The 12,267-nt window shown below is 54.7% G+C and overlaps 4 protein-coding genes and 1 pseudogene across 5 annotated transcripts in view; 2 read left to right on the top strand and 3 right to left on the bottom strand.

Annotated features, from left to right (window-relative positions):
- The window catches only part of GLOTRDRAFT_49547 (NAD P-binding protein), a gene marked incomplete at both ends in the record, with an annotated part of 1,973 nt that extends 1,043 nt beyond the window's left edge, over positions 1-930 (bottom strand). Inside the window, 3 exons of the mRNA XM_007872206.1 lie at positions 253-523; positions 579-671; positions 725-930. Of these exons, the coding sequence (XP_007870397.1) occupies positions 253-523; positions 579-671; positions 725-930 (570 nt within the window). The remainder of the gene's footprint in view (positions 1-252; positions 524-578; positions 672-724) is intronic.
- Positions 931-1,160: 230 nt separating this feature from the next.
- On the bottom strand, positions 1,161-3,052 carry GLOTRDRAFT_141181 (uncharacterized protein; the record flags this gene model as incomplete). Its single annotated transcript, XM_007872280.1, has 3 exons — positions 1,161-2,590; positions 2,647-2,709; positions 2,772-3,052. 3 exons carry the CDS (start codon positions 3,050-3,052, stop codon positions 1,330-1,332), a joined length of 1,605 nt encoding a protein of 534 aa, XP_007870471.1. The 3' UTR covers positions 1,161-1,329.
- A 398-nt stretch (positions 3,053-3,450) lies between these two features.
- On the top strand, positions 3,451-7,887 carry GLOTRDRAFT_66218 (uncharacterized protein; the record flags this gene model as incomplete). Its single annotated transcript, XM_007872279.1, has 24 exons — positions 3,451-3,736; positions 3,787-3,950; positions 3,998-4,068; positions 4,125-4,186; positions 4,246-4,394; positions 4,449-4,643; positions 4,696-4,800; positions 4,865-4,925; positions 4,991-5,107; positions 5,164-5,223; positions 5,276-5,331; positions 5,388-5,497; positions 5,554-5,743; positions 5,795-6,017; positions 6,066-6,090; positions 6,141-6,222; positions 6,274-6,348; positions 6,411-6,557; positions 6,606-6,689; positions 6,741-6,929; positions 6,987-7,070; positions 7,127-7,218; positions 7,277-7,454; positions 7,518-7,887. The coding sequence occupies 24 exons, from the start codon at positions 3,451-3,453 to the stop codon at positions 7,797-7,799; spliced, it is 3,087 nt and encodes a 1,028-aa protein (XP_007870470.1). The 3' UTR covers positions 7,800-7,887.
- Positions 7,888-8,111: 224 nt separating this feature from the next.
- On the top strand, positions 8,112-9,783 carry GLOTRDRAFT_81625 (fumarate reductase flavo protein subunit; the record flags this gene model as incomplete). The annotated part of the gene is made up of 3 exons (XM_007872278.1): positions 8,112-8,819; positions 8,883-9,191; positions 9,250-9,783. 3 exons carry the CDS (start codon positions 8,112-8,114, stop codon positions 9,781-9,783), a joined length of 1,551 nt encoding a protein of 516 aa, XP_007870469.1.
- Positions 9,784-9,837: 54 nt separating this feature from the next.
- GLOTRDRAFT_28179 lies at positions 9,838-11,204 on the bottom strand (annotated as a pseudogene; the record flags this gene model as incomplete). Its single annotated transcript has 6 exons — positions 9,838-10,087; positions 10,200-10,293; positions 10,352-10,472; positions 10,533-10,586; positions 10,648-10,890; positions 10,953-11,204. Coding segments are annotated over 6 exons (1,014 nt in total), but the record flags the coding sequence as incomplete, so codon positions are not given.
- Between the last annotated feature and the right edge of the window lie 1,063 nt (positions 11,205-12,267).

The following is a 12,267-nucleotide window of genomic DNA, read 5'->3' as shown; positions in this document are numbered from 1 at the left end:
ATGGGTATCGACACCAGCGGCTGGCCGACCTTGTTGGTCTGCTCCTCGCCGTCGATGTCGGTAAAGGTCATCTCGGACGCGTACACCCCCGGCGCGATGCCGTTCACGCGCACGTCGACGCCCTTGAGCGCGAACTCGGTCGCCATCATCTTGGTAAGGTGCGAGGCTGCCGCCTTCGCGCTGTTGTAGCAAAACTACTCCTCCGCCTCAGCTCACGGACCGGAGGAGGGACAGAGCACGCTTAAGACTTACGTGGTTCTGCGCGAGCTTCGTGTACCCGCTGATGCTCGTGATGTTGATCACGCACGCCGTGTGCCCCGCGCGGTCTTTGCTGCCCTTGTCAAGCAGCCCGAGGAACGCGGTTGTGACGAAGAAGATCGAGAAGGTGTTGATCTTGTAGAGCGCCGCCCAGCCCTCGATGTCCTCGTTCGCGAAGAGCGCGAGCCCGAACGTGTCCGCGTTCTTACGCTCCGGCGCCTGCGGGTCGTTCATGAAGCCCGAGCGGGGGCCTGTCTGGCCGGCGCTAGTGGGGAGGGGGGACATGTCAGAGCGGCTTGCAGGAGGAGAGGAGAACCCACTTGTTCACGAGAACGTGCAGACGCCCATCCTTCTCCTCGACCTCCTTCCGCGCGTACATGATGCTCTCCTTGTCCGTCGCATCCATGGCCAGCCTGCGTACATCCAATCAACACTAGCCCGCCGTCCACTAGTGAACAGCACTCACGGCACGAGCGACCCGTTCTCGCCACTCGCCTTCCACTCCCCCGCCACCTTCTCCAGCACCTCCTTCCGCCTGCCCGTAATATACACCTTCGCGCCGTTCGCCGCGAGCCCCTGCGCAATCATCAGCCCGATGCCCGTGCCCCCGCCCGTCACGAGCGCGACGCGGCCGGTGAGGTCGTACAGTTTCTCGAGCTTCAGCGAGGACATCTCGAGTGGATGCTGTTGTTCTTGGTCGGTGTGGGAGAGAGACAGAAGGTTGTGCTCATCGTGACTACGTACATATCGACAGTACACGGCACGCAGATGCCAGACTGGAAGTAGACCGTCCAAGTCCCGAGTCCCGACGCTTATCCGGGCGGATATCCGGCCCGTCTCCCGAACGAGATAAAGGTGAAAGGAACTTGGATTCGGTATTCGCTACAGAACAAAGTACTACTATGTACATGGTTTAGTAGGATAGGTGTACGGAATTGTTTGTTTGATACAGCAGGATAGGATGTATGCATGCATGTCGAAGCACTAATTGGCACAAGAAGTCCGAATGTACGTTAGTTAGAGCAAGTCTGGGTCGAATACTTAAGTTATTCGTAAGTCGTTAGGGGGTCATCACCTTCCCACTTCTCTGCCCCTGCTCGCAGTCCTCGAACGGCCGCCCGCAACCCCGCCAATCAGCACTCGCTCCCTGCCGTCCCCGTCTTTCACCACGAACCTCGCGAGGCTCCCCAGGCGGCCGACCCACTTCGCCACCAAGCGAAAGTCGTACCAGCCGCCCTCGACCCGCAGACTGGCCAGCCCGTCCGGCTTCCGAAACGCCCGCAGGAATGCGTGCAGCCGCGGGAAGGAATAGCGCGCGTTCCGCTCGTCGAGGAGGTGCAGCGAGCGGAGGTACGGTGTGGTGAGGTGCGTCGCGACAGCGAGGAGCTCGAAGGGGATGTCGGCGGACTGGATGCGTAAGGCTAGTTTCCTGAGGTAGGGCAGGTGGACTTGCGCGAGATAGATGGAAGGCGGCGGCGCGTGCGCCATGCGGACGGGGAAAGTGACCCGCAGCTCGGTAAGGCGGCTGGATATGCTTAGCATGCTGAGCACCTCCTCCACCGCGTGCGAGCCGACGGTGAACCCGTGATGCGTGTAATCCAAGAGCGTCAGGTTCGAAAATAAGGATGGGAGCCAGACTAAGCGGATACCATTCAGCGCGACGCGGCGTAGCTGCGGCGCACGACCGCCGAAGAGCAGGAATTCTTTCGTGTCGTCGTTGGTGGGATGGATAAGCACGAGCTCTTCCAGGGCGGGAGCGGAGAGGTACGGATTCTTGCTGCAGCACTCCGAGAGCGCGGCGTTCCAGAGCCAGGGCGCGTAATCATGGAATACGATTTCCAGAGATCGCCACCGGTGTATCAGGGGGTTTGCGACGTGCATATACCAGTGGATGTTATAGAAATCCAGAACCTGGTGGCGTACCAACCTCCCCGTGTCCGCGTTCCTGTATATCTTCGAGGACAGCTGGATATCCAAAGAACACGCCTTCGCGCGCCGGATACGCTCCTTCCACATTTCCGTACGCTGGTCCAAGCAGATGCGGCGCCAGAGCGGGGGCGTGCGCAGGGCGACGTCCCGCCAGGTGAAGCAGACGTGCGATACTGTTACGGGGAACATGTAATCATCTTGAGAGCCGAGCACGAATATGTGGGCGAGGAGCTCAGGGGGGAGGGAGTGGATTCGGCGGGATATCTGTGCACGGCGCGTTGGGTGGTGGATGGGATATGGACGAGAGATGTCGCTGGATCGGCGGGAGCGGGGTTGTGGGGATTTAGGCTTGGGCGAAGAGGTGGTCCGCGTGTTCGAGAATGACCGGCGCTTGGTGTCAAAACTACGAGGAAGATAAGACTATACTTCCACAATCTCCAAGAGGGGCACCTGACGCACAAGTCTAACGGCGATTTCGACCTGGATTCGGAGGGGAGACGAGACCGTCGCTTGGAATCGAAGCTGCTCGCGGGTTGACAGTAAGTGCCACTCACAATTCATGCCTCGACGGGCGCCTCACTTACAAGTCCAATTTGACGAAATTGAGAATAGACCGCGTCAAGGACAGCGGCCTACGCTCCGGCCTCTTCGACGTCGGGGCGGTCATCTTGGGGTCGACAAACCACCCGACGTGCACCTCGACGCGCACGGTAGAGACATACGGGAGAGGCGGAGGGGAAAAGGGATCCATAGGGGGCAGCAGCAGAGTCTTATTATACGCGCAGACAGATAGGGGGGTCGTATGAGACCCGGCGAAGAGTTCAGTCTGAAACACCCCGCTAAGGCTAAATAGCACGCTATTCATCCTGAGCGCTGGGCCTCCGACTGCTCCACGCAAGACTTGTAAGTCCGATGCAGCCCTTCCATACTGGCCAGCGGGTGCATTGCCCTGCAGACAAGACAATGGGCGGTAGCGGCAGATGCAGTGTCTGAGCCGAAACTGGCGTGCGTGGGGACCAGAAGCGGGAGGCTGCCCAGGCGAGCTGCTGAGAACAGTGCGCGGGCTTTTGTCATGGCTGCGAGCATATTCCGCCTTCGCGCTGCGTTTGTGGGAGAATGAATGGAAGCAGTGAGCCTGCGCTGGACGCAACGAGCAGGTCGTCGCCGACGCCGATGGACGCTGTACGCGCACGTGACTCGCCCCCTTTGAGTGCGCTGCACGCGAGCTCAGTCTGAGCGTCAGTGCCGCCGTGGACGACCGACATGGACGAGTCCGACAATCTCGAGGCTCTTTCCAACTTGCTCACGCGGCTCTCGAGCAACCCATATGATCTCTCGCTGCATATCCAGCATGTCAGGCTGGCTTCCGCGACTGGGATGGACGAGCAGGTGAACGAGGCTCGAGAGATGTTCGCGAATTTCTATGCCGTGCCCGACGAGATCTGGGTGCCGCTGATCGAGGCAAAGGAGAAAGCTGTCGATTTGGCGACAGCGGAAGGAGTGAAGGAGATACTGGAACTGTATGAACGCGCAGAGGGAGACTACTTGTGTATGTGCGTCAGTGGTATTCAAGTGCGTTCCGCTCAGAGATTGCCGTAGCTATCCCGATCCTTCGAAAGCATATCCAGTTCCTGATTGACCGGCACACCTTCTGCCTGGCGAATACTGACGCGTCAGCAGAGCTGAAGGAGCTGTTCTCGACCGAGGCTACACTCAGTGCCATATCCTCCGTAGTGTCAAAGGGCGTCGGGCATGTAACCGAGGTACGTGTGAAGGACAATCTGCGTAAACGTATCTAACACATACGTAGAGCCACTTGCTATGGGACTTGCAACGCGACTGGGAGCACGAGCTTCTGGAACGCGCGCAGGGAGTCGAGCGGTACCGTACTCAACCTCTCCAGCTTTGATCGACTGCTAAATCTCGCCTTTCGCAAGAGAACTTCTCATTGGCCATCTCCACTCTGCATACCTGACACGGTTGCAACAACCTCATTGCAGTGCGTTGCTCTCGTTTGGCTCTCTATCCTATACGAGTCGAGACGTATATCCACTCCAGATCACGATGAGACATTCCAATCCTACTCTACCTTCACGACGAACTATAAGTCACCACAAGAGTACGAATCCCTCCTCGTCTCTGCATCTAAACTCCGTTCGCGGGCGGTGAAGGCATATGAACGCCGAGAATCGTACGAGTCCCAGCTGGTACGTGTCTTTCCAATCGCGTTTTGGCTATCTTTCTCATCTCCTTGGCGGCAGAGACAATCGAAATACGCTCTCGAGACCTACGCGTCGTACATCGCCTCTGAGCGGCGAGCCCGCAACCCCGACGCATTCATCCTGACAGCGCTGTACGAGCGTGCGATCGCAGAGGCTGCAAAGAGGGGGGTATCGGAGGATATGAACGCGGCGCAGGTGTTGAGGATGTTCTGGATAGGATATTGCGACTTCCTCGTGCGTGTGCGACCCTTTACTACGGGCTCCGCCTTGTTGATTGTCTTTACAGAGACAGGACGACGCTGAGGATACTGTTCAGTTGAAGGTATTGAAGAGAGCTACGAGGAGTGTGCCTGGAAGCGGTGAGGTCTGGGCACGTTACTTCAGGTTCTTGGTGCGTCGTCATCCTTTCCAGTGTGCATTTCTCTTGAGGTTATGGTTGTCCTTATCCTCTTCAGGAAAAAATCGCGGACGACGAAGAGCCGGATGAAGATCTGGATATCCCAGAGAATGTGGCAGGTTTGATCACTCTCGCACCGTACAAAGTTTACATTCCACTGACCATTGGCGTCGGCCGTGTGTAGACGCATATACGCGTGCAATGTCGACGAACTTGATTCAGAAAGACGTGGAGCAGATCATCCCCGTCGTACTTGCTCGAGCTGGGCACTGGAAGCGGCAGATTATGAGCGGCAAAGCAGGTGAGAGGCTCTGCTTTTCTGTTATCTACTAGTTCACCATTCATCTGTTTGCGTAGAGCCAGATTTGGAAGGACTGATTAAAGTCTTGGAAGAAGGCATTGCTATGGTTCGAAAGTGTAAGCAGGCTAGACTCCCTGCGTTTGGGCCCGCGGATTGACTTATCCGCAGCTTCGAAGACAGGAGACAGTGGCGGCCTAAGATTGGAGAAATACTTGGCGGATATGGTGAGCGATCCCCACTATCCTCGATGTATGCGCGGCGTTAAACGGCGTGTGCGCAGTATGTCAACCTGTTCGAGCTGCCCGACCGAGCCGCCGCACTCTGGGAGGCCACTGCTAAGCATTACAAGACGAGCTATTTGGCATGGACATTGTATGCGGAAGCTCTAATGTGCGTCCTCTCAGCCGTTCTTCCTGCACCGAGTATCGCTCATCCGCTCGATCTAGCAAACAGAATCAGTACGACCAAGCCCGAGCAGTGTACGTGGACGTATCAACCAAGAACGTCGACTGGCCTGAGGCCATCTGGCAAGCATGGCTCTCCTTCGAGCATCTGTACGGATCCGTCGACGAGATTGAGAGATGCATGGATAAGGTAGAGAGGGCGCAGGGGCAGGTGAATGCACGGCGGGCAAGGGTGCGTAATCTTCGTACGTGACACAGTAGGTGACTGGACGCGGAAGCACAGGAAGCGGAGAAGGCGTCGTATCAGGCGTACCAGATGGCAACAGAGCAGCAGGCTACCAGCGTTCCTGTAGCGGAAGTGCCGCCTCCGCAAGCCGGGGATAATGCCGCTGCTCCTGCCGCTGGGGAGGCTATGGACGTGGACGTGCCTACCTCAGTAGACGGCGGGAGCAAGAGGAAGGCAGACGAGAGCCCTGCTCCCGAGGGTAGCAAGAGACCGCGAATGGGTGAGTGCGATCTGTTATGACTAAGGTCGAACTCACCGAGATATGCAGAGTCCAGGCCGCCGACGCTGAAAAGGTAAGCTGGCGAGCAGCAAAGCCCAGCACCTGCTCATGTGCCATATTCAGGGATCGTGAGAATTGTACAGTCTTCGTGACCGAGCTTCCCCCTGAAACAACGGAGGCTGAGCTTCGAGCCATGTTCAAAGACGTAAGGACGAGTGACAATCCTTCGTACCGGTGACTCACCCCCTCCTGACAGTGTGGTGATATACGCGAGATCAAGGTCACGAATCTCCCCGATGCGGTAGTTGCTACCGTTGAGTTCTCAGAGAGAGTAAGTACCACTGCGCTGCAGCGTCTTGGCGTGGATAACTTGATCAACGGTGCACTGGGCAGGAAAGCGTCCCTGCTGCCCTTACTAAGGATAAGAAGCGGATCCGGGAACAAGAGATCGCTGTGAACATGGCTTGGCAGTCGACTCTATATGTCACGAACTTCCCAGAGAAGGCAGATGATGCTTTCATCCGAGACATCTTTGGGAAGGTAGGATGCTTGCTGTGGGTGCATTTTGGTCATTCTGACGCGCTGCAGTACGGTCAAATATTCGAGACTCGCTGGCCCAGCAAGAAATTCAAGAACACAAGGCGGTTCGTATATGTGCAATACATCTCTCCTGTAGGTGCTCTTCCCCTGTCTAGCCTATTCCGTGTAATTTATTGTGGATAGTCTTCAGCGAAAGAAGCTCTACTGCTACATGGTATTGAGCTGGAGCCGGGTTTGCCGTTGAATGTTTACATATCTAATCCTGAGCGGAAGAAGGAACGAACGGATGCTGATGCCGACGCTCGGGAGGTGTATGTGGCAGGCTTAAGCAAATTCACTACGAAGGAAGATCTGGAAAAGATATTCAGAACGGTGGGCCATCTTTCCTGACGTGCGGTGGGCAGCGGTACTCACAATACCTCTTCCTAGTATGGACCTGTCAAGGACATCAGGATGGCACAGGATGAATCTGGAAGGCCCAAAGGCTTTGCGTTCGTGGAGTACGAGTTGGAGGTAAATGGTATTTTCTTGTCAGGGGTGTTCGTCCTTATCCTAGGCGTCCTTACTAGAAAGACGCACTGGCCGCACTGGCTGCGAATAACCATGAGCTCAAGGGCCGTCGTATCGCTGTAACGTTGGCTGATACCCGACGCGCAAAAAAGTAAGCAATGTGCTGTTCTCGGTGAACAGTAGGATATGAGGCTCAGCCGCTGTGGCAGGAGTCACGAGGCCGGCTCGCGTAGCGAAGTCAGGAGTAGATCTGTGCGCCTTCGGAACCTCCCGCCTGGCACGCAAGAAGGTCTGCTGCAGCAGGCTCTAGAGAAAATCGCCCGCGTCAAGCGGGTGGAAGTCTTTGCTAATCTTAACGAGGCAGTCGCAGAACTTGATAATCCTGCGGTGCGTCTAAAATGTCCAGAGATAACACATTGTTCTGAGACACGTAACTGTCAATGCGTTCAGGAAGCGGGAAAGCTCCTTCTATTGCCAAATCCCATCACGTTCAATGGGAATGTCTTGGACATATCTGAAGAGACCGGCTCTGGTTCAAGGCCTGCTGCGCCTCCACCTAAGGCTGGTGGGCTGTTTGTACCGCGCGCGGCAGTATCCAGACCGAGAGCTGGATTGGGGAAACAACGGAAGCCAGTCGCTGTGGGTTCGCAGAGTTCTTCTCAGACGCCCTCGAGCGGAGCACAGGGGGTGAAAGGACAGGATGATTTCAGGAAGATGCTGGGAGGGGGTTGATGTGGCTGCTACTTATCTGCGTGTGTCCTCAGTTATATTATCCCTTTGCTATGTATGCTGTTCAATAATTGGAGGAGCTTCGTTCTACCCTCAACTTAAACGGCCAGCTTGTGCCTGCAAGCGACGTCCTCTCGGAGTTCCGGGCCGCTAGCCGGTTCTGCGTGATCAAGCGTGGATGATATTTATACTGTCCTTGATATCTTAATCTGAACACTGATTCAACCAAACTAGGGCGCTTCGAGGACAGGTACACCCTGTACATTCATTACTCGCATCTCCGTCACACTTGTCAGGTACAGATAGGTCAGTGGTATGTCTGCCACATGCTATGACTGCATCGTCGTCGGCTCCGGTCATGCAGGCAGTAGTGCTGCTCTGTCCGCGGTTCAATACGGCTGCCGTAATGTTCTTATGATCGACAAATGTCCTGAAGAATGGGCTGGAGGTAACGGATACTTCACGGCCGGTGCACACCGAACGGTACATGACGGGCTGCCCGATATCCTGCCAATTGTGTCCAATGTATCGACTGAGCAAGCCCAGAAGATCGACATGGATCCTTACACGACGGACGACTTCTCGAGGGACATCATGAGGCTCTCTGACAATCGGTCAGATTCCGATATCGTCAGAGCGGTTGTAGAGGGGTCTCGAGGAGCCGTCCAGTGGCTGAAGGATTATGTCGGTGTCCCATTCATTCTTAGCTTCCACCGCCAAGCCTATGAAGTCGAAGGAAGACAGAAGTTCTGGGGAGGCATGGTGCTATCTGTAGAAGACGGCGGCAAGGGATTGATAGCTGCTCATCACCGTGCTCTCCACCGAGCAGGGGTCCAAATCTGGTATAACTGTCCAGCAGTCGACTTGATAGAGCAAGATGGCGCTGTCACGGGAGTCGTAGCTTGTCGCAATGGCGAGCTTCTGGAATTACATAGCAAGTCCGTCATCCTTGCTTCCGGGGGCTTCGAATCCAGTCCAGAACTACGTCGGAAATACCTTGGAGACCTCTGGCAAGCAGCTCGAGTATGCGTCCTAATTTGGACTCTTGAATTTAGTCTTGTTAATGCACATGCATGGGTTTACCAGGTCCGAGGAACACCTTATAACAACGGAGACGGGCTCACTCTGGCCAAGAAAGTGAATGCACTCGTCAGGCCGCCGGCACCCTCCTTCGCCGAGGCAGGTTGTCACTCAACTTGTTGGGATTATAATGCGCCTCTCGACCATGGCTCTCGTGTACTCTCGAACCAATACACCAAGTCTGGTTATCCGCTGGGCGTCATGATCAATTCTAAGGGCGAACGCTTCGTCGACGAAGGGGAGGATTTCCGAAACTATACGTACGCGAAGTTCGGCAGGAGAATACTAGAGCAGGATGGCGGAATGGCGTTACAGGTGAATATACTCGCTTACCTTCTCATCCAGATCTGCGCTGAGGAATTCGGAATGGTAGGTCTATGACTCAAAGGTGATAAGCTGGTTAAGGAAAGAAGAGTACGGTGATGGAATCGTGGAGAAAATCTGGGGCGACACGCTGGAAGACTTAGCAGACAAGCTCAGCTCCAAAGGCCTGAAAGACAAGGCCCGATTCCTCGAGACCATGCAAGAATTTAACAAAGCCGTGGGTGCCCACCGGAAGAAGTATCCGAACCTCAAGTGGGACCCATCAGTCAAAGACGGCCTCTCGACCGAATCCGTACCTCTGCCCAAGTCGAACTGGGCCCTCACGATCGACGAGCCGCCTTTCCTGGCCGTCCGTGTCGCGTGCGGAATCACCTTTACGTTCGGGGGCCTTGCCATAGACCCTGAGACAGCTGGCGTACTGAGGGATAGCGAACAGAAGGAAGCGGTGAAGGGCTTATTCTGCACGGGCGAACTCGTCGGGGGACTGTTCTATGCAAATTACCCTGGAGGGAGCGGGTTGACCGCAGGTGCTGTTTTCGGCCGCAGGGCCGGGAAGGAGGCAGCTAAATTGGCTAGCTACTGAAGAGCACACAATGCCGGGTTCATATTATTTACTGTATTCGAAGAGCTCGGCATCGATCAGGTAGGCTGGATCCACCCACTCCTCCCATCCGCTTCCGATTACACTGGTGATATTCCACTGTGCGGCCTCTGCCTGAGTGAGCATTGTGGCGAAGCTCGGCCTCTGGACGTCGGCGGGGATGCCTGGCCCTGTGGAATTGTATTCAGCGAAGAGGACGTGGTCGGTGCGCTCGTCTCCTGGATTCCAAATAGACCAGATGGTGTTGTTGAGGGGTGCGGTTATGTAAGTCGACTTGAAGATTACTCTATGGGAAGCAAGTGTAGGGATATCGCTAAGCTAGGGTATCCTGGCGTACCTTGCATAGTCTTCCGAATGTTTTCGGGTTGAGTTCGAGTGTAGAACCGTGATTTCTTTACTACGCACCTGCCCAAGGTCTTCCAAGGAATATCCTGCCTGCGATACCGCTCTCTGCGTCCGCGGCCAGGACAATCTCGTTTCTATTGAAGACATCTAGAACGTATTATTCTCATATCAGCCTGAATTTTCTGTGGGACGCATAGCTACGCACAAACTGCGGAATTGTTGGCCTGCCTACCCGACGCAGTTATGCATCCATAACCGGACACTGCGACGGTGTTGCCTTCGAAGTACGCTTGACCGAGGCGACCAAATATGAAGTCTACTGCTCCCTATGCGCATGTCTGGGTTGGCTATTTCTTGGTAATACACAACCGTGATATTTTGTCTACCTCAATGTATGATTTCAGGTAGATCTGGGTCCCTTGGTTTGCGTAGAGCGTATCCTATGTTAGTGGGAACACGGACTTAGAACGTACACTGGGAGAGCCAGGGATAATGGAATACCTGGTACCCGTAAAATCCGCACCCGTAAGCACCGACACGACTGCCGTAGTTGCTTAGTGCGATGGCTTGAACACCAGGGCCGTAGGTGTTCTTGACGTTGATATTGTACATACGCACGTCATTGGAGTGGACACGGAGCGATCCACTGTTATCGTCCGACCCAGCTGAAGTGAGGGTACCATTGGCAATGATGTTGACTACGTTGTTGTGGTACGAAGAGGCGTCTGTTGTGTATCCATAAAGCTGTTCACAAGCTTAAGTTTATACATTCCCTGGAACATTGCGTTAAGCTTGGCAAGACGCACATAGGTAGGGCCCGGTCTGGATATGTTTACTTGTCCGACGTACGTCCCGGGGTAGATAAATATACGCTGGGTAGAATTATCATTCGGCAAGGAGCTTGCGGCTGCTTCGACAGTTGCATATTCTCCAGATCTGGTAGAGCTAGCCCTGACTACGACTGACCCTGATGGCGGGGAAGTGCGAGGGACGGTCAAGGCAGCAGAGCCTAGCGCGAGAAGGCCAAAGACAAAGCCCAGAAGTAGAGCTACTCTCATCTTGAACCAGGTAGTCGCACCAGACAACTAGGTCACCCGAGGATTCCCGCTGGACGTCCAGGCAGATGATGCACTTTTATAAGAGATTCATGTCTGCACAGGTCATCATATTTTAACGGGCCGCGAAAAGCGTTGACGGCCCGCATGAGCGTTGGTGCAGGAACCAGGACGCTTCCAAATGCGCCGTGTATATCGTACTCGTCTCCCACACCTTCGAGATATCAGGAAAGAACTTGCGTAACGAAAGTGCAGGTACGGCAAACGACTGCATCATATGACTGAAGCAGAAGCAAGAAGTACACGGCCAGCCCAGAATCTGGTGAAAAAATCCAAGGGGCGTTCGTGCAAATGTCAGTAGTATAATTCTCAGTACTTTTGCGTAACAGTCGCACTCATTTTGCGTGCGTGCCATTTGTGCAACCGTTGCAATACAGGTTGCAAAGGATTTGCGTCGTGGATTCCATTGCGCAATATTCTGACTCGGACTTATCGGCACGGGGGCGTGCCGGTAGTCTCGTGACACGTCGCGTCGCTCCTTCATCATGCCGAGGTGCCGGAGTTCAATCTCCGCTCGTAATGGTTGGAGTTGGACTTGAACAAATTTCTCTCTCATCCTCTCTTTCCCTTCAACCACCACCATCTGCCTGTCTTCGCCTCAGCTCCTCTCGACCTGTTGTAGCTGTTGTCTCTACTCGACATGGTACGTGTACCATATCTACAGCGATGCTTCGCTGATGCTCGATTTGCATGGGTAAGTGTGATACTCTTGCAGTCTCTGAACATACTGATGATGCAGAAGTTGTATAGGCCGACGAGCGTGCGGCATATCACCTTAGTATTTTCATCTCTGAAACAGTAGGTGCACCACAGGAAGATTGGGTCTTGCGACATGCAAGATGTATCATTAGATGCTCATATGTGTATGTAGTAGATACATATGATGATTACATTGTTTTCCATGCATCCATATGAGCTGCGCCGTCGAGCAATGGGGTGGGAAAGGGGACCAATCCAGGCATATGGCGTGATTGATGTTATCAGTCCCGTGCAGGTCATGTGACTC

Source organism: Gloeophyllum trabeum (genome assembly GCF_000344685.1).
Source record: "Gloeophyllum trabeum ATCC 11539 unplaced genomic scaffold GLOTRscaffold_00017, whole genome shotgun sequence".
NCBI classification, from domain to species: domain Eukaryota; kingdom Fungi; phylum Basidiomycota; class Agaricomycetes; order Gloeophyllales; family Gloeophyllaceae; genus Gloeophyllum; species Gloeophyllum trabeum.
The sequence above is the reverse complement of the archived record's forward strand: the minus strand, read 5'-3'. Positions and strand labels throughout refer to the sequence as shown.